This window comes from Xiphophorus hellerii, chromosome 16 (assembly GCF_003331165.1).
Source record: "Xiphophorus hellerii strain 12219 chromosome 16, Xiphophorus_hellerii-4.1, whole genome shotgun sequence".
NCBI classification, from domain to species: domain Eukaryota; kingdom Metazoa; phylum Chordata; class Actinopteri; order Cyprinodontiformes; family Poeciliidae; genus Xiphophorus; species Xiphophorus hellerii.
This window is the reverse complement of record NC_045687.1, coordinates 23,831,687-23,853,171: the sequence shown is the minus strand read 5'-3', so window position 1 is coordinate 23,853,171 and position 21,485 is coordinate 23,831,687. Positions and strand designations below refer to the sequence as shown.

General features: G+C 39.7%; 1 protein-coding gene across 1 annotated transcript; it reads right to left on the bottom strand.

Annotated features, from left to right (window-relative positions):
- Window positions 1-2,096: 2,096 nt before the first annotated feature.
- On the bottom strand, window positions 2,097-10,525 carry nags (N-acetylglutamate synthase). The gene is given in 9 exon segments (XM_032588641.1): window positions 2,097-2,959; window positions 3,549-3,731; window positions 5,211-5,342; window positions 5,510-5,549; window positions 7,178-7,358; window positions 7,443-7,656; window positions 8,725-8,984; window positions 9,994-10,424; window positions 10,427-10,525. Coding segments are annotated over 9 exon segments (1,692 nt in total). The 5' UTR covers window positions 10,488-10,525; the 3' UTR covers window positions 2,097-2,769.
- Window positions 10,526-21,485: the final 10,960 nt, after the last annotated feature.

Sequence of the window (21,485 nt, the reverse complement as noted above, 5' to 3'; positions counted from 1 at the left end):
TATTAGGAAAAGGAACACATTAGATACTTGCCAAGAATTTTATAATCAAATGCAGAATAAATATAATGAATATTTGCAAATTTATACGGATGGGTCGAAAGACCCTAAAAGTGAAGCAACCAGTTTAGCCGTAGTGATTCCTGAATTAAAGATTAGTATTTCAAAAAGAACATCTGATTATTTGAGTGTATTCGCGGTAGAACTAGGTGCTGTTTTAGTAGCTTTAGAATGGGTGGAGGAAACTGATAGGAATAAAATAATAGTTTGTAGTGACTCTCTATCTGCGTTGATGAGTATCAGAAAGGGACGTACAAAAAATCATCAAAATATTTTATATGAGATTATGGCGGTTCATCATAGGATATGTGAACAAAATAAAAATGTTGTATTATTCTGGACTCCTGCTCATGTAGGTATTATGGGGAATGAAAGAGCGGACAGGCTGGCTAAGGAGACAATTAAAAAAGATGATATTGATATGCAAATAAAGTTATCTAAATCTGAAGGCAAAAGTATAATTTGGAAAGAAAGCAAGAAGATATGGGAAGATAGGAGGGTAAATGAAATAAATGGAAGACATTTATTTAGAATACAAAATACAGTCGATGTAGAAAGGATCAGAGGATTAAACAGGAGGGAAGAGATAATTATAAATAGAATAAGAACTGGGCATAGTTTCCTAAACGGAACTCTTTTTAAGATGGGGAAACACCTTACTGGTTTATGTAGATGGTGTGATGAAGTAGAAACAGTGGAACATGTTTTGATTAAATGTAGGAAATACGCAAGTCAAAGAAGATTATTAAAAACAGAACTAGGTGTTAGTAGGGAATTGAAATTTGAGAAGGTGATCGATCAGCTGAATAGTATTGAGGGGAAAAAGAAGATTTTTCGTTTTTTTAAAAACACTGGGATTTTTAAGAGAATTTGAGGTGTAGGTGGTAGGAGGCAATAGAGGGCAGTAGTGCAACGTAAATGGATGCAAGCTGCCGTTAAAATCTAAAGAAGAAGAAGAAGAAGAAGAGTTGGTTGAGCGGGAGAGGCGATAGCAGAGGAGGAGCAGTTAGCTGGTTTCGAAGTGAGTAAGCTGAAACTTGTAAGGAGAAGTTATAATATACAGTATGCAAGTTAGCAGGAAACAGTAGAGTTTCAAAGAGAAGCTGTTGGTCTGTATGTTTGTTTTCTTTGCCGCTGTATTTACTCGAGAGTTAGAGCGAAGCTAACCTAGCTGTTCGCTAACATGGACTACTGTAGGCTAAGCTGCTGTTTCGCTGCTAGAGTGGAACTTAAAGGGCTACAGAAGATCGTTACCGGACTGGATAACGAGAGACGGACTCCAGATAGTCACTCTGGCTACGTGGGAACTGAGGGCGAGTAGATGTGGAGCACGTGGATACCATATGGAAACCACACAACTGCATCATTCCTGAACTGCTGTTTCTTCGGGTCGCTTTGAGGTTCTTCTGGACACAGGACGAAGTGTTGCCCGGATTCATCTGTGGAAAATCACGATTACACAAGGTACCGAGTGTACTTTAATATTTTGCTCGATGAGTGAAGAAGCTCTGGACTGTTGAGTCGGTGGGATTCCTACATTCATGAGCATCTGAACAGGCCTGCAAGGTAAGGTATATTTTCTGCCGGCATTAGGTTTAGTTTTACAATAGTGGGTTATATAACTGGTGTTTTACACTGTATATGCAGATTCATTGTACGGTTGGAACAATGCTCTGTTTTGCCAGAAACCCAAAAACCTGCCATTTCTTTATTTTATTATTATTATTATTATTGCCTAATTAAAGGAGGGTTACTATCGTCTACTTTACATGGTGTGTGGTGTAATTTACTGTAGTAGTGTTCAATGCAGCTTAGAACTCATTTTCAGAATTTCGAGTACAAAAATATGTGCAATTTCTCTCTTTATTTAAACATGCTGCTCTGTAAGTTGGTAGCTATGTGGCAGATTCCAGCTGTGTGCTTTTTTGTCTTTTTTCTTTCAGTTACAAACATGAAATCTTAACTGTGAAATGTGTTGCTATCCAGAAGGAACCACAGACAGATGAACAGAAAAACTCCTTGCAAGAAATAATTAGACCTTTCCATGTGCAAAAAAAACCCTTTAATGACACATGAGTGCTTTAATATGTGAGATGTTTTTTTGTTTTGTTTTCAGTTCTGGAGACTGCATTGCAAAGTAGCTGGGTGATATTTTTCATTTAGAAATCGAATCCATATTTTAAATCTGTCCCCAGCTTTACTTTAGGACAAACCCAAATAAGAATATCCCTGACAGTTACTCAGTAAGCCATAACGGAGTATTAAGAAAATAATAAAAAAAAGAAAGAAAATTGCAAGAATAAAGTCATAAATTATGAGAATTAAGTCATAATGTTATGTGTATGAAGTTGTACAAAAATAAAATAAAGTTGAAATAATATGAGAAAAAAGTCTTAACATTATTTTCAAAATATTATGACCTCAATATTATATTATCACAACTTCAATTTCCTATTATTTCGACTTTATTCCCATAACATTATGACTTTTTTTGTCATAATTTTATTTATTTATTTTTTCTTAATATGATCCAAATACTTCGTAAATGCACGTCCAAAATGCTAAAGAATTTTGCAGCAAGTGTTTTTTTTTTTTTTTTTTTTTTTTTTTATTAAAGTCCAAGAAAGGAGAAAACTTCCAAAATCAGAATCTAGTCATATATTTTGTAGTTGGTCTCCAGAGCTGAAAAACCATCGAATGAGAAGCAGGAGTTCAGGAAGCAGCAGCAGCAGGAGGAGAGGCAGGAGGCTGCTGGGTGGAGGTGAGGCAGCAGCTTTGGAATGAGTCGGAGAGGCTCTTGGCGTGCTCCAGCAGCGCGTACGAGTCTCTGATGTCCGTCAGACCAAACCAGAAGACTGTCCACACTCCGTTTACAAAGCTGCCGTCACAATGCTTAAAGTACCTGGACAGAGGAGGATGAAAGCAAAGGGAGGCTGTGATCTGATGCTTCCTGCTCAGCTCCTCTGATTGTTTTCAGGTCAGAACCCGACAACGTGTTAGAACTGAACACAACATCCAACAACCAACTGTACCAGCTGTAGAACCGCAGCTGTTGGCTTCTGTTAGACTTTATCGTCTTTTCACAACATAATGGAGGCTTTGGAGTTGTTTCTAACTTTACTGAAACTTAGGACTCTTTACTGATACACTGTGCTTGGGATCAATCCTTACCATTTAACTCTTAAATGGTAGAGTTACCATTTAACTCTACGTGTGATGCCTTTCCTTCATGGCATTTTTAAACGAATACCTGAATGCTGCAAACCACCAAATGACCAACATTCCTCTTTCTTTAAGGAACACTTATGAATCCAAAAGCAACCTCCTACAAGCTACTGGGGTCCTTTATGAGGACTGGAGCTTCAGATTAGACATTACTGCTTGAAGTAATTCCCACTGAAGTCTGAACAAATTTCAAACGCAGTTCCAGACTGTATTTAATAAGAGAACGTCAACTAGATACCACGTTAATATTTTTGTGTGGGACTAACCACGGGTTGATCCTGTTGGTGGCCTTTGACCTCCAGAACAGCTTGCCCAGATCCTGTCGGATGCACTCCCACAGGATGTGGCTGGTGCCCTGCCCCTGCTTACTGCTGCTCACCACAAACTTGTCCAGGTAGGGGGTCCCACCGTTGACGGGCTCCATCGTGATGATGGCCGCTGCACTGTAGCTGGGGGAGGACATTAATGTAAAAATGTGATGCTTTCTCACACATGTTGGTACTGATCAGACACAAACAGCAACAGGACTACAGACACAAACAGCAACCGATGATGAGACTTTAGCAGACAACACAAATTAAGTGGAGTGTAGTGAGATGGAAGGAAAATGGCATCTCACTCTGCACTTTTCCTATCTGAAAATGCAGAGTGCATTTCATTTACTTAGCTGTGTTTCCATCAAAGATTTTTTATGTGTATTTTTATGTATCACATTAGAAAAGGTTGACAGAAACGGCGACATTTGGAAGAATTTTCTCAATCTCATATGAAAAGATTTTACTCTCGCTTCAGATGGATTTGGTACCTCTGAAAAAGAGTTAATGAAAAAGAGTAAAAGGTGAGAAGGAAACAAGTTTGGTGAATAAGTGCTGACGCAGTGAATGCTTCCATCTAGTGGTGGGTCTGTGCCTTAGCAGAGGCATGGAAATGGGAAAAGTTCAAACTTGGATGGGAGGACTCTCGGCATCTCTGGAAATGTCCGGTCAGTGCTAGTTAGCAACCTCTACTTCCTGTTTATGACAGCCATATGAAACGTCAACATGTGGCAAAATTATTCCTTACACCGCCTGGTTGATTTGCTCCAAACTAGTAGATGGAAACACACAGAGAGCATGAATACTAGGGAACACAACAAGTGGTTGGAAGGCTTCATGTCCATTACTGTGTCTTTACTTTGCTGTGATAGTTTCTATTATATTTACTGTATCTATTTTTGGTGAATGCTTTCTCTGCTGGCTGTAATACAAATTGCTGCCTAGGGACATTATATATATCTTGATACATTGATCTGTGGGCATGATGACGCTTAATCGCTGCAGGTGGGGCAAGACGAGTCTCTGACTGATGATTGAGAAGCTGTTCCAATAAAAACTAGTGATCAGAGACTTTCTGTTCAATCTGAGCTGGTTTGCAAAGAAAAAACCTGAGTGAAGTTGTCCCCATACCTTCTTCAAACCAGACAAAATTGGTGTCAAACATTAGTGCTACGTTTGTGCAGCAATTTTTTTTGTTTGTGCTGGTTTATGTTTGAAGATATTAATGAAAATTTAAAGGTCAAAAGGTCAACCAGCCCCCCCAAACTTTTACAAAATCAAAATTACCTTTAAACTTGTTGATTGACACCAATTTTGTCTGATTTGAAGAAGGTGGGGGGAGAAGGGGTCAACTTCACTCAGATGCTCTACAAAGTGTTGGCTGAAGGGACCTCAAAACAAATCCATGCAACACTTTTTGGATTTTAATTAGTGAGAATGGTTGAAAACCATGAGTCATTTCCAGACTATGTCACATTAAATCCCACATTAGGGTCCGTGGTTGTAACACAGCAAAACATGAAAAAGTTCAAACAGTACAAATACTGGAGAAATGAAATGCACATTAACAGCTTGACTTTGTCAGATGTTTTCCCCAGCACTACTTGAACGCACCCTTCAGAGAGGTAGACGCAGTGCATCCGTCCCTTCAAAGCCTCCACGTAATCCCGCCTCAGAGTTTTATCGAACGACTTGTTGATGAGAGTCAGCAGACGCTCCACGTCGATCTCATCCAGAGAGGTGTACCTGCACGAACAGAGCAACAGAGACGCCGTGTGTGTGTGTTTATGTGCAAGTCTGAAGCAGTGTGTCGGGATTTCCATTCTTTCAGAAGGCGTGTCCTTGTCACAGAGGTTATTTTTGTTTTATGATGCATGGATCAGGTTTCGTGGGCTTGTGTAATATTTACTGACCTGTGTATGGGGTCGCCGTTTTTGAAAAGGGTTCCAGAACCTGACATGAAATGCAGGACAGAAAACAAATTACTAAATTAATTAAGAAGATATTCTGCAGGTCAAAAACAGATGCAATCAAGCTAGCAGCCGCTCAACTCAGACTGTCCTGTGTGCTGCACACAGAGCTCGGAAAAACAATCAAATGCATAAAATCACATCAACAGCTATCATAATTATCAGAAACCAAAGCCACAAAGAAGAAATTAATTACCTTAGAAAAATACAAAAACACGAAGACGCGCCTTCGGAGACCACTGCGTGTGGCAGTTAAGACAGTTCCCCCCCAGTGATCTGACCAGCTGTTTTAGCTCAATTACATTTATATCAAGGCGTGTTTCTATAGTCTGATGCGTTCTAACGTACCGTTTAGAGGTGGACTCAAACAGCCCGTAATGACGTGTTGCTGTTTGTACACCAGAGACCATGCAGGTGTTACCAAGGCCAAGGAATGAATTCATCGCTGTCTAAGCTGTCCTCCCTGTGCACTTTCCCAGCATACGAACAATAGATGTGCTCATTTCATACAGAGTCATTTTACTCAAGAAAGCGAGACTAAAGTTTATCAGCTATCTGTGTTTTTCATCCCTTCAAACTGGTTCCTGAACCGCACAGAGCTCTCCTGACTTCTCCCATTAAAACAGCAGATTTTGACTATTAAAATTAGCACATGTATCATATAATATCCTCAAACTCTGATAAAACAGACATGAGCAGTTTTCAATACCAAAACATATGTTACACTCAATATTTTCTGATTACTTTTCAACTCCTTTGGTTATAATGAACTAAAACATTTTCAAATGAATATATGATTTATACACTCTTAAGAATGTGATCTAATATAAAAAAAAACTACTGATGAGACTAATTTTAATCAAATCGTGATCATTATATCTAAGAAAAATGTTCTACTGATTAAGTTATGTATTGACTAAACCATGAGTCTAAATCTAACCTAAACCTACTCAAAACAATCATGGTCTGTCTAATATTTAAACATGCAGTAGAGTTAAAGCTAGCATTAAAACTAGCATAATTAAACTAATATTTCCAACAATATTAAATACTTAGAGCTGAAAGAAATGTAACCAATATTCAAAGCAAAACAAACTCTTTGTTCTGCTTATCTAACAAAATAAGCAGAACAAAGGGGGTTAGAAGGGACAGTAACAGAAACGCGTAATTGGTAAATCACATTATTGCTTGGATTATAATTGGTGCGTTTTGCATCCAGTGAAAACAAACATCTTAACAAATAAACTGGACAGTACGCTGTAAGTTTAGTGATATTTCCACAGTTGCGGTCTTGACTGGTCTTTAAATAAAATCCTGAGTCCTCAGCGCCCAAGACCGAGACGAGACCATCAAAAAAATGGTCTCAAGTACTACAACACTGCAGTACATTATTGCGAGAGAACCCAAAACCTATTGCGAGGGAATGGAAAAGAAAAAAATCCTCCATGTCCACTAGGGGGCTCCATAAAATGCGACATGACCGTTCAGACTGCTGCCGCTTTTCAAAACAATCAGACACGCCTCCCATTTTGATCAAATTTTTTGAAAAGATCGGAATGCTGTGAGGAAGTGGAACATGTTTGGCCTTTGCCTTGTGCTCTTAGGCCTCACCCCGGTGGCTGAAGAGCTCAGTCAGCAGAGTGTCTGCAGAGGTGATCACAGCTGAGGACTCTGTTGGCAGCTGATTTAGCAGTCTGGCGATGGTGGTCAGCCTGCGGCGCTCCACTTGGCTCAGCCACTCCGCTGCAGACAGACCAGGTAGGTCAGTGGGCAGTGACACCGTGTCCAGTACCTGTCACTCAAACGGAGAGAGGTATACGTGAGTAAGCAGTGCGTATTCACATTCGACGTGCATGCAGGAGGGCTGGTCTTGTGCCTTGTGTTTTTCGCCCCGCAGGCCTCCTGAGTTGTTCAGAAACATGACTTTGAGGGGCTGCAGGGCTCGAGAAATGGCTGCCGTGACCTCCGTTGGGTCCAGCACCAACGAGCATCCTCGTCCGTCCCTCCCAACTGGGCAGACCAGCGGGATGGTCCCACAGTCCAGACTCCACTGGAGGAGGCTGATGTCCACAGAAATGGAGTGTGGAGCACTGCAGAGAAAAGGATAGAACTCTACTAACATAACAGAAGGAGAAGGAAAGCATCGACGCCAGGAAACGTGGAAGTTTGTCATGACATTTTGGAATCACAGTAAAAGTATTTCACACCACTTGAATGTCGTTACATTTTCTTCCCTTCCACCTATTAATTTTGATGTGTTTTACTGGGATGTTATGAAGTGAAAGTTAACGTACTTTTAAAAATCTGAGGGTAGCACAGACTAATATTCAGGCATATTACATTCTGACACCCCCAAATAAAAGACTAAACAGTTTGTGTGGGGTCTGCAGTGATGCTAAGCTTCCCCTTTCCTGACCCTTGACCTACACAAGTCAAGGGACGGTAAGCCCTGAAGATCCACTCTGCAGACCAGGTGCAGAAATATTTGCTGTCATTCGCTAACTCTTCATCTTAACCAGAAACGGAACAGTTTGATTCAGGCCTAGTCCACAAGTAGTCGTGTATTTGGGAAAACTAATAAATTTTTATGAACTTTGGCCTTTCATCCACACAAAAACTATGTTTAATGTCACTAAAAACGATTACGTAAAGAAACTCAGATTTGTAAAAACTGTGTTTGCGTGTGCTTCCCAGTCAACACCATGCTGTGTTTTAATAACTATATTCTGATACGGTATTTAAAAGTGGCTCAACTTATGTATTTGTCCACACAAATGAACCTCCTGGAGCCATGTTTAAATCTTAACAGGAAGTCATGGTTATTTTGAAGCAATCTGATTGGTCGACAAAGTTTTAGCTTTATGCTGCACTGCCCCCTATGGGTTTGGCATGTTTAAAGCTACTCTGAGGCGTGTTTGTGTTCATGTGGACGGAAACCTTTCTGTAGCTAATCCCATGTGAACAATATATTTTTCTTACGCAACAAAGCAATAGTTAGTGTTTTAATAAGAGGGAGTGGGACATTTCGAAGGGTAAATGACTGCATTATCATTGTTACATCATGCATCATCATCCGTGTTGTCTATTGTAGAAGTCACCAGGTCCTATAACCTTCAGAGACTCCTCCTTAGCGGCTATAAGATAAGTTTTGTCCTAACCTGCTGCCTTGTGGTGCCTCATGCAGCTGCAGGAAGGACTCTGCAGAGAAGAATGGTAGGACAGTTGCTGAGTGTAGCTGTAGAGCTTCAGTGAGCTGCTGGCACCGCTCCACCAGCCCTCTGGTGCACCAAGACCCTGATTCCTGGTTATAGGAGCAGCCCATCACCACCACGGGCTTCATGTCCATCCGCTGCAGGAACGACAGGCCAAAGGCCAGGCTCTGTACCGTCTCCCTGCTTTGGAATACCAAGTCGTCCACCTCGAAGAGACACAGAAATGTTGAGAGTTCAAAAGTAGGAAGCACTTTGTACTTTGGTCACTGCAAAAGGAATAAAATCAGGTGCTTTTATTTGTATTTTTTTGTGTGTAGATAAGTGATTTAAAAACAGTCAACTTTAAGTTGTGTGTTTCAGGAAGTGTGTTCTGTCGCCACACACAGTCCTGACATTTTGGGTGATTTTTTCTACATGTGAAGACATGTCTAGAGATAATATCATAAACATTTTTTTAAAGTACTAATAAACAAATTTTACTTTGGAATTGTATTTCATCTTTTGTGGAACTTAATTTGTTTCTAACTATCAGCAGGAACATTTCCTGCAGGACCGGCCTGACGTTTGGGTCAGAAGGGACGGTTCACTCCCTTTTGTCGGGCCAGGGTTCAGTTATGGTACTGGCCAGTTGATCACATGAGCTGGTGCTGCTGCATGGCAGGACATTTTAACATAAAATTGGTGTCCTCTGACTATCTGTAATTGACATCTGTAATTACAATGTAAGCGTGGTGAAGCAGATTTGACATTAAAAACCTGTGGAAGCGAACACAGCTAAATGCGAGAAACTTTTTCCCCAAACACAAACGTGGTTGTGTCAGAAACTGAGCCATGAGCTGAGAAAGAAATTCTTATTTCTTTATATACACTGTTGCTATGAGAAACATCTATAAAACTACTCTGTGTATAGAAAAAAACATGATAGGATCTTTAAAAAGCTCTGTTACACTGTAGATAACAAATTTAAAATAAATAGTGCAATATTTAAAAAAAAATCATGATAAGGAACAGATGTGTGAAAACTATTTTGCTTATTTTGATATGGTCCAAAAAAATAATACGTTTGACAGCCCGGAGGCCCGGGCATGTCAGACCGGGCCTCGTGGCATAAACTGCCTGAAATTAAGTTCAGTTTTGAAGACTTTTAAATTAAAAAAATCTCGAAAACATCAAACTCTCGGTTATTTCATTGTGAACAAATAAAGAAAAGTTTACCTCCAGCACAGCAAAAGCAGGCGACTGAGATAAGTTCGCTCTCTGGAACTGGGCCAGCCAGTACCGAGCCTCGCGAGGATCCCCACCGACCTCGCTGAGGAAAGCCTTCACGTCCCGGTAAATTAAGTTCCGGTTCGCCAGCGCATGTCGGTCAGCGGCGGAGAAATACCCGGGACTTTCCTGCTGACCCGCGGCCGCGGTTCGCCCTCCCATGCGGGCTGCGGTGGAGCTCCCCGTACGGCGCTGATCGGCACACATCTGCCCCCGCTGCCGGCCTGAGGTCCCGGCGAGCACCGCAGAACATCGGCCCGGACCGGACAGGTACTTCCCAGCCATCACCACGGCCCGACAGCCAGTGGAACCGCTGTTGATTTTGGACATGTGGAGAGCTGGGACCGACCCGGAGGCCTTTGCTGTGCAGCAGGGTGTGCTGTGTGGACACTGACAGCTGGTCCATTCAGCACGCAGCCTGCTGCTGTGTCGGCATTTCTCATATTTCAACTGACCAGCACTAGTCGTGGGGTTGAGGGGGCCATTACGAGGAGATCCGCAGGGCCGGCCCAAGCCTCCATGGGGCCCTAAGCGAAATGTGGTTTTGGGGCCCTCTAGTTCTGGTAATAATGTGGACTGGCTGCAATCAGCAGTCCTATCATTAGATCATTCACACACCTGCTATAAACCTATTGCATCTCTGGTATTGCTGTTTACATTATATACATGTATAATAAGATACATTTATTGGTCGACTGATTTATCAACCAGTTGATTTCTGGGCACCGATTTCCTTCATTTTGGGGGATCATGATCTGCACATGAAGCCCATCTTATCTTCGTCAGCAAAGGTTTATAAATCATCTCTGTCCTCTTCTGCTCTACAGTGAGAGGTTTGACTGACAGACCGACCCACCAGGTCAAGTCTGAGTGTTTACAGTTAACAATATTCACCCCACTGTTGCCAACTCACTGACTTTCTTGTTATATTTAGCAACATTTCAGACAAAAAAATAATAATATCAGGGAAAATCAAAATCAGCAGGTCAGGCATTTTAAAGATCGATAATCAGGGATCGGCCAGAAAACTACAATCGGTGCAGCTCTACACACATATTCATGACATTTTTTGATTAAATAAATTTCTCTTAAGCAAAACTCCAATAGCTAAAAATGTAATTCATACCAGGTGAGTCTTTCTCCCCTGAGAATGTGGACCGGTACCGGTACTGGACTGATTCTGAGCCTTCAAATGATTTTAACAGAAGTTTCACATAACTTAGAAGTTGATGTAAAATAATGTTTTTAGCCACAAAATGATTTTGCTCAGCAGCAAACAACAAATCCCCAACTACAGCATAGAGCAGCTCATCGATGTAGCAGCTACTGTAGCCTGATGTAAAAACATTTTGCTAGACAATGTCAAACATTGAGATGTTTTAATTATTGTTATCAAATTGTATCAAACACGTCATTATGAAGCCAAAAATACCTCCGAAATATTCAGAGCCAACCATGAGAATCAACTCATTTAAAGTTTAAACTCAGTTTCACACAAAGACCCTAGCATAAATGTTTGCTTAGTTTGCTTATGCCTTGGGCCGGCCCTGGAGGTCTGTATACCAAATGTTGGAAAGAAAAAGAAAATGACCAGATTTGTTACTAAGATGCAACTTTATTCAAGGCATACATTGTTATCAATTCTTTTTAAGGCTTTGGAAAAGCACATTAATTAACATTGAACAAGACTTTTCATCTGGCCAGTCTTCCATGCAGGCCAGGTTTGTGGTCTGTATGGAACAGATCCTTCTATCTGAGCTCTGGATCTCCACAACTCCTGAACAGAGTAGATCACTGACCCATTTAGCTACTTCTGTCATTAATGCTTACCTTTGCAGTTTTGCTTTTCTTCTCCATTTCCAGACGTTGGGTTGAGATATTCAGATGTTGGGAATATTGTGTTTGAACTGAATCCTGCTTTAAATTTCTACACAACTTTCTCCCTGACCTGTCTGCTGTCTGTGTCCCTTCATCTTCATGATGCTGTTTGTTCTCTAATGTTCGCTAACAAGCCTCTGACCCCTTCAGGGGACAGCTTGGTTTATACGGAGATTACATGTTGGATACTTATTATGAATATGATGACTTTGGGTTCTTATTTAATCTGACATAAGCCATAATTGCATGGTTCATTTTAGATTTTTTTGCAAATAAATTCAAGAACTAATATATCATTTTGTAAGTATGCACTACCTTGCATTCACTGAAGACTGTAATTGAATCTTTATAGATAGATAGAATGTAGAAAAAATAGAGTGAAGAATTTTCTGGCTACTCTTTGACAGTATGCATAAAGAATAGGATTTGGTATTTTTGCACTTATTAAGAATTAAACTGTACAAGTCATTTTAAGCCCTGGAATGGACTTGGTGTACCATGTCTCCATCCCAATGACCGCCACAATCCTGCAAGCAGAAATAGACGATGGATGGATGGATGGATGGATGGATGGATGGATGGATGGATGGATGGATGGATGGATAGATAGATAGATAGATAGATAGATAGATAGATAGATAGATAGATAGATAGATAGATAGATAGATAGATAGATAGATAGATAGATAGATAGATAGATAGATAGATAGATAGATAGATAGACATCCTTCTCTGGCTGCAATGATACTTTAACACAGATTAGAGCAAAGCAAGGTTAGGGACAATGAAGATCTAATTTAACATACAGGCAGGCTTTGATGAGATACTAGAACAAGGAAAGCCTGTATCTCTCCAGATGACCAGTCTAGCAGAGGTCAAGAATCTCATTTTGATTTTGATGTTTGGTATTTCAAGCAAAATCCTTTTCTTAGGGATGTTTTCATTGTAATGACATACAATACATTTAAACTCAAAATCAGTACTAAGTAAAGTGTCTGATGATGACAATCTTGGCTTTAGTGATTGAGTCATTGAACCTGGTAATGAACCACATTATGAGCAATCTGTGGAGAGGAACTGTCAGCAGACTTTGACAGAGCCACACGGCTCCTTTCCAGAAGTGTTCATTGTTCATGACCAAAGCCTCACAGGTTCTTCAGTAACCAGAGGAAACTCTTCAAGCTCAAGTCGTTAGTGACCCCATGGCTTCTGTTTTGGAAGACAACTCTGACCCTTTGCTGCACAGCACATAGCGAATGATGAGTCCCTCAGCGACACACTGATCTATCAGCCTGATCTGTTGCCTCAAAGTCCTCTTCACTCTGTGCCTGAAACAATTTTGGTCTTTCAAAACTCAAACATTTTCATTAAAATGATGGCAGTTTCTTCTGACTCCAAGTCAAATTCCTACTTCCTGATAACACAGTAGAGAAGGGTACCGGTTCTGGTGTAATCAGAAACACCAGAACCAGAACAGCAGCTTAATTTCAATTTGTGCAATTTTATGGATAATAGAAACAGAGCTGGTGATGTTGGGTCTCAGGTCGCTGTTACATCTGCAGTCTTATATAAGTGGCAGCAGCCGGCGTGGTCTCTGCAGAACCAGACAGCGTTTCTATTCAGCACGCTTCTGCTGTGTCGGCGTTTGTCACATTTTGACAAACTGAGGTGGGAGGGAGAGGTGTGTGTGTGTGTGTGTGGAGGGGGAGGGGAGTTCACTGCAACCATTGGTGGGAAAAAAAATTGCTTCAATTGGTAACAAGTAATTCAATTAAGTTTATCCAACTTGATTTTTTAATTTGGTTTAAGTTGACAAATTTAAGTCAGTCTTAGTAAAATCGTTCAGTTTACTTCAAATAAAGAAGTAAACTAATAAAGGACCTTTATTTAGCTCAGGTGGCTTTTATTGGAGAATAATTAGACAGGAAAGACATGCAGTAAAAGTTATCAGGCTGAGAATGGACCCTGCCACGGTAGTGTGGAGGACTAAGGTCTCCTTATGTGGGTTGTGCTGAACCGCTGCGCCACCACAGGACCCTGGTTGGTTCAGGATCTGTCCCTGGTGAAGCTTCGTCATGACGTCAGACTTAGGATACAAACACGGCTTTGAACTTAATTGTTTTAAGAAAAGACAAAGTAAAAAGTTCCTCTACCTTAAAAATGCGTAACTTTTAAATGATTTCAACACAAAAAAGCAAGTCGTCAACACTAAACCAAAAATTATTAAGTGAGATTAATGTAAATAAGTCCATAAAATAAACTACAGCCCAAATACACTTCTTAGAGTCCCCATGTGAGCCGTCTTCTTCAGGAGCTGACTTCCAGGGTCTCCGTTTTGGTTGGAGGTGAGACCTTCTGCGTCTAACTGGTCTTACGTAACCCCACCAGCTCCATCTCCTTTCCCACCAGTGCATTTGCGTCTTTTAAGAGCTGACCTGGTGCTGGCAGAGGTCATGCCCTGCCTCCTGAAACACCCAGACTCCACATGGGCCCACGTGGAGGCAGCTTTGTGATCACGGTGCCGTGTGTCATACGACGCGGTGCATGATCCCTTACAGAACAGAGTTGTGTGCAGTGTGTAGGTGGTTGTGGTCCTACCAGGGTCCTGGATGATGATTGGGTTTGAAGAAGCAGAGGGTGTGGTGACCGCTCCAGTGGTTTTTTGGGGGGGGGATCTTCTGACGTTCTGCATGCAGTCACCCTGTAGTGGGCGTACAGTGGAACCCACCACAGTGTTTGTGCAAACTGGTGGGATGAAAACACACACTCACACACATATACATGTTAAGTTTCCTCGGTAAAAGACTCACAATGCATATTTTTGGAAATCCATTGGAGAAGTTATTTGTTTTTCGTTTTTTTATTTCAGATTTGTGGAATTGTTTTCACTTCTGACCTCCCACTGGAGATGTTGACTCAGGTTTTTTTTTTTTAGATCTCAGTCTAAAAACAACAAAAACACAAACACAGCAGTTTTTTTAATACACATAATTACAAGCAAAACTGAAGGACTTTAATTCCATCAATGCTTCTTTGCACATTTAGCTGCACTCACAAACCATGACCGCTGTATTCGTCGGCCAGGACAGATGAAATAGCTGGAGCTGGACCTCCAGTGATGGATTTTTGCAGGACGTAAATGTGCTGAGTCAGTTGGTCAGTTCATGCGGCTCATTGCTTTCAGCCTGGTGTATTTATAACTCGCTCCGGTTGTCACTCTTTGATGATATCATGCCTCTGTCTCATTTTCTTCCCTATCGCTGTCTGCCATCAGGCTGGATGACTACATCTCCCCCTGGCTGCCTTCAAGCCATAACGCATGGTGCACACACACACACACACACGCCTACACAGAGCGGGGGCAGTGCCGGGTGCACGTATACTGTATAATCTACAGGAAGTGATTAAAGGGTGTGTGATCAAAGGTTTCGTATGAAGGGAAAATGTTTCTCCCCCTGTGGAGCCTCAGGGCAAAAGTCAGCAGCTTCCTCCTGTTTACCACTTCATCACTCAACACGTTCAAAAAAACCACACATAGATACAGTTTCTATTTTTATTCAGGTAAACGTCATAAGACAGAATTCACAAAAAGCTGTAGATGAGTGGAAAAACACATTAAACCTCAATTGGTCCTTATTTTAATGTGTTTTTTAATCGATAATCTAAAGGGGAGGAAAATAAAAATCACTGACCTATTTACTCAGCATGTTTGATTTGATTTGTAAGGTGTTGATATTTATACTGGGATGTTTGCTGCTATTTTTAATCTCGTTTTATTTACATATTTAAGAAATACAAATACAATTGACCAGTGATGTGTTTTATGGGTTTTTTAAAATACATTTTTACACATCACCTTCTTTCTCTTTTGTCCTTTTATTCTTCCTCTTCTGTCTTCAGTCGTATTTAGGCCTTCAGTTAACGAATGCCTGTTACCATAGCAAATTCTGCTGGGCGATAAATTGTCCCGATAACTATTGCAACATTTTGATGTTGTTTTGAGGCCATTTTCAAGTATTATATTGACAATGGCCTAATAATGCAGGTTCAGCCTCTCAGAGAGCAATAAACTTTAGTTTTGGTGAAGAACACTCACCACCGGAACTGGAAGATTTATTAAATATGCAAAATAAAACACAACTAAAAACAATAAACGAAACGGAATTTGAAAATACGCACAATCGAAACCATAAATAAAATGGATTATGATGTCTCCGTAAACCAAACTGGCCTTCAAAAACATTAATCAGGATGGGAATTACCAGGCTCATTTGAACTTATCACGCCATTAATTGATTAATTACTTTTTTGCGACAGGATTAGATGATTGTCGTCTTTGCATCGTATCTTTGTTACAATTGGTACCAAGAGTCAGAAGATGAAATACACTCCTGACACCATTTTAACTCCAAAGTTGGGCCTTCGACAGTGAAGCAGTTTACCTGTTTTCACAAATCTTCCTGTTTGCTGAGCACCGCTGGACAGGAACAAAATAGAAAATGGAAATCGCTACTCCTGCAGAAATGATCGCGTTGCATGTTTTCATAATAATTTGTATTGAGAAATACCACAGTCCAGCAAATAGACACATTGGCATTTTGTTATTCAAATAAAGCAAATAAAATGAATAAATGCATTCATAGCATGTGCTGTACTGTTAAAAACAAAACGTGTCATAATTAATATTCTTAAAATATTCCAGTCAATATTTCCCTGAGCTCATAATTTCATAATTAAATTGACACATCATGAACAACATTGAACTCTGTGATATGGTACAGTCCTATTTGAAGATTCTTGCATTTATTTAACCACGTCAAAGTATCTATTATACAGAACACATGAATCCACTTTGGCTCATATAATAAACCTTTAACGCCTGACAACAAGCCAACTGCTGACCAATCATCTGGACTGTTTCAAAAACTATCCATGACCTGCTCAGGAAGAGGAAGTAGCTGAAAAGAGAAACAATAGGACATTTGTAACTCCACCGTGTTTATTTTCTTTCTATTTTTTTTCTAAGTGTTTTAAAATGATGCTGCTGTTCCTCCAACACCAGCAGGCTCAGTTGGGAGGCGGATTTAGAGGCTCGATGGTTAAAGGTGACTTCCATCAGATTTCTTTTCAAACAGTCACTTCAGAAATTGTTCTTACTCAAGCATAGGCCATGTATAAATTGTAAATAAGTCAAAAATTCTATAAATAATTCTCTGTGACTACAACATGTAATGAATTCAGCTTTTACTCAGTGATTTTCACATCAGATTTTTTTTTTACTGCTTAACAAGCATCACGTTTAAAGAGGCCAAAATGTAAGCGTGCGAAATCCTGTGTGCACCTGAAGAAAGCTTTAAAATATTTACGCAGTTTTAGAAACGATGTTGATGTGTGAACTGCTGCTTGAAAGACGCACAGAATTAATTAATAAATCCTGGTGTGATATCTTTAAGCTGCATCTTGATCATGAAATGAATTTGGTTGCAGACGCTGCTGAGAAACAAACACAAATCAGAAAGTGTTTGGTATTTACTGCCTGATTAAACCTGTAGAGGGCAGTGGTCACCGCCGACTGCACATGAATGCAGTGTGTGTGCGTGGGCGTGGGCGTGCGTGCTCACATGGTGGAGATCCACACCCCTTGCACAGACAAAAAAAACAGAATTTATGACTGAGTCAGAAGATATGTGAGATAAACTGAGCAGCAGTGACTGTAAACGGTTAATGAAAAATATTCACAAAGTTTGGCACACAGCTGACAGACTCAGATTTAACTTGTACCGAGAAGTTTGTGATTTGAAATGAGACATTCATCTCTACAGGAAGCAAACACTGTAGAAGAAGCATCAGTTTAAAAGAAAAAAAGGTTTTGATTGCATTTTTTTAAATTAATGGCATGTTGACAATGATTTCTTCCATATTTAAAAATCAACTGAAAAATCTTTGTTGGCTTTACAGCGCTCAACAATATTATAAATGTTGACCATCTTTTTGTATGCTTTAATTATTAGTTTGATCATTTCTCTTTGGCGATGAGCTGCAAGTCTGTCAGAGTGGAAGGCCTCTTGGCAACCACCCTAATCTTTAGAGCTCTCTCCAATACACCAGACCTGTATGTTTTGAGCAGGAAGCCAGGGGAGCCCAAACGTTTTGTCGCAAAACCATTGAGTGAAAAGAGAAAGAAAAAGAAACTAAAAAAGTAAATAAAGTAGGCAGATTTTATTGACTTTAATTTTTGTAGGAAAGGATGTTATCGTATCACCGTCCAAACATTCAAAAGGATTTTTATTTATTTAGAGAAGACATCAACTTTTTAAATCGTCACCTTCTTAAGATAAAGGCCTAAGTCATTTCTTGCTAAAAGATGATCCAGGGATGTCCAAACCTTTCGTTACGTGGGCCAAAATCATCACCTCAAGGGCACTTGTGGGTCAAATAAAATAAAATAAAAAATAAAAAAGTTTAAACTTAAAGTTTTATTGAGGATTTTGTTTCTGTTCAACAATAAACAAAGCATGTAATATTTTTATTAAACCAAGAAAATAGTCTTATTGTTTTGGAGGAAAGAATGTGTAGAAGTCGTTGAAGGTATGAAGCTTCTGAAAGGTTTCACATCATTTCACTTTACTGATTTATTTTTTTCCTCTACTGAAGAAAGCTTAAAAGATGACTGTTTTTAATTGGAAAAGGTTTTACTAGTTTTGCTCTAGTTAAATTAAAAAAAAGTCTCCATCTGCATCAACCACCTGCGAGACTAATTTGTATGATTCAGGGGTCGCACTAAATCAGCCCAGAGGCCACAAATGGCTCCCGGGCCACAAATGGCTCCCGGGCCACACTTTGGACACCCCTGAAACATCCAGGCAAACAAAAATCACTTTTAGCAAAAAATATCTCGGGTCATTATTTTAGAAAGGTGATGAGATGCTTTTTGTCTTGGCTGAAGAAATGTATTTTCAGTTTTAAAAACAGGATTTGGGTCTCTCTCTCTCAAAATGCTTGCTATACGTAGCCATGATTAATAAATTAAATAAATACACAAAATCAGCTTTTCAATAGACGTTGCTGGACGGACGTGGTTATTGTTATTGAAGGTTGGTTATAGAAAGACCAATACTTTATGTCATATGTAACATTTTGGTAATAATCTTGCCAACATAATGTGGGTAATGTTAACTGCAGTTTGAAAACATCTTTAGTTTAATCAGTGTGACAGACTGCGCTCCTGTTTAACTGTCTGTGTAAAACTCTGTTAGTAAAATGGTTGGTCAGGTGGTGAAACCATTTCCTTGCTCAATATCCAGCTGAGAACAGATTCTCAGGTTCAGAAAACAAAAATGAGATACAATATCGCGTACTACTGCTAAATCAATCCAAAGTTGGCTCTTTTTTTGGGGGTCCTCAGCTCCTATGTATATTTATTAAAAGAGCAATTTTAAAAACACGCATCGTTTTGGCATCACTAATAATCATCCCTTTAAGCCAAATGCAACTAAAGGGAGGTTTAAAAAAAAAAAAAAATCCAAAACTCATTTTCATTGAGCTGCCAGGAGGGGAAGCTTGGGGTCACCAAGTCTGCTGGATGTTATCTCAACCATCAGATGCTATCTACAAACCAGAACCATTTTCCCCTTTCATATAGATGTTAGTGAAAAAGATTTCTGTCTTACCATCACTAAAACACTTTGGTCAGATTAAAGTGAGACTGAAGGTTTTGTAGAGAACCACCTCACGTCGCCTCTTAAGTGCGGTTTAGAATCTGTTTCGCTTTGGGCCTCTCTCTCTCTCTCTCTCTCTCTTCCAAAATGCCTGTATTTTACACCTAGACTTAATTTGTGATGTTTTCTATTTTCTATATGTGTGCTGTTCTGCAGTGCAGCAGTCAGACTTGTGGTCTGGAGAAGCCCAACGGATTTACATTAGCAAGTGGAGCATTACAGCTTTAGCTATAATGGATCACTTTATGCAGTTTGTGCAACGGGAATGGAGGCAGAAACGAAAAGTGCAAGAGAGAAAAAAGGAAGGGAAAAGAGGGGTACAAAGTTAAGAGGGAAAAAGGGCGATAAGAGCAGAGAAAGAAGGATAGAGAGAAAACAAAACACAGTAGGAATCTGCTTCTACACCTGCAGAAAGAGAGAGAGAGAAACTACATGCATTTATAACAATAAAAACCCAGAACCTCCAGACTCACTAAGAGCTCTCTGCTATGATTAAACATTCATATACTCATTAGCTCCTCCCCCTTCTCCTCACAGCCACCTGGTCGCCCTGCGCTCTGTTTTATATTATGTGTGTGTGTGTTTTATTTATTGAAATCTTTTTTTTATCACTTGCATCATGTGGAGTTACTTTTAGAATTGTGTTGTTCTGTTTCAGTCTAATGACAATAGAGACAATCAGTTCTTTAGAAGTCAATGTCATTAAAAAGCTCACAGTGCCAATTTAATTCAACCGCAGTCCAAGACAGACTGAATCCATACCTGAGTGAACACATGTGTGTGTTCATTGTGGGGACCATGTTTTCCTTGTGGGTCCCAAAGCCCGAAGAAGAGGATTGTTTGGGTTAGGAGTTTGGTTTTGGACTAAGGCGCAAATTGAGTTAATCAGTCCATCAATGAAAGTTTACTTGTGCATCACATTTCAGCACCAACGCAGTTCAAAGTTGTTTACACACTGTAAAACATTTGAAGTTGGTTCAACTTGGAAATGAAAGTTCACCTGTTGCCTTGAAAATTCAATTCAAGTCAACAAGAAAAGTCTTTTGGTTTCAACTCCGGAATTAAAGTTCATCAAGTCGATGTAACAGAAAGAGACAAGTTGTCTAAACATTGTTTTTTTAAGTTCATTAATCTTGAAACGTGAGTTTTAACATAAAACTGCAATTTAAGCCTCTTTTGTTAAACGACACACATTCCTCCATGAATTCCACTCACAATACCAAGTCAAAATAAATACTTATGCTACTTTAGAAAAATCTAAATTCTTGTTTCAAATTGCATAAACAAAATCTCTGATGAGATATTAAATGTTGATCATCACCATGAATTCTGCTCAGAAGCATTTAGTGTGAGCGGGACTTTATCCTCAAGCTGTATAAACCGTTTGCAACCATAAGCGCTTATCTAAAAACTCTAGTTTATTCAACTCCTGGAGGTTTGACAGAATGAATAAAAGTTTAGCCCAACTTACTACTGTAAGTTTATCTTTCACAAACATTTAGGTTCAAAATCTAAAACTGGCTAAATTTAATTGACATAAAGAATAGAAGATAGTAGACACAACTAAATGTGGCTCAATTGTTTTACAGTGCATCATTAAAACATTTTTAAAAAATCATAAAAACATCATACAGTCACCAACTGTGAAACCAGCAACAAACATTACATTTTGTCGAGTGCCGTCATCAAAATCATCAATGCACGTCAAAATATGTTGGTCATTGTTCCAGTTATTATGTTTCCAAAGCAACTCGAAACAGGAGGGATTTTAGCCAAGATTTAAAGGAACTCAGTGTTTCAGTTATTTTGCCGTTTTCAAGAAGTTTGTTCCAGATTTGTGGTGCA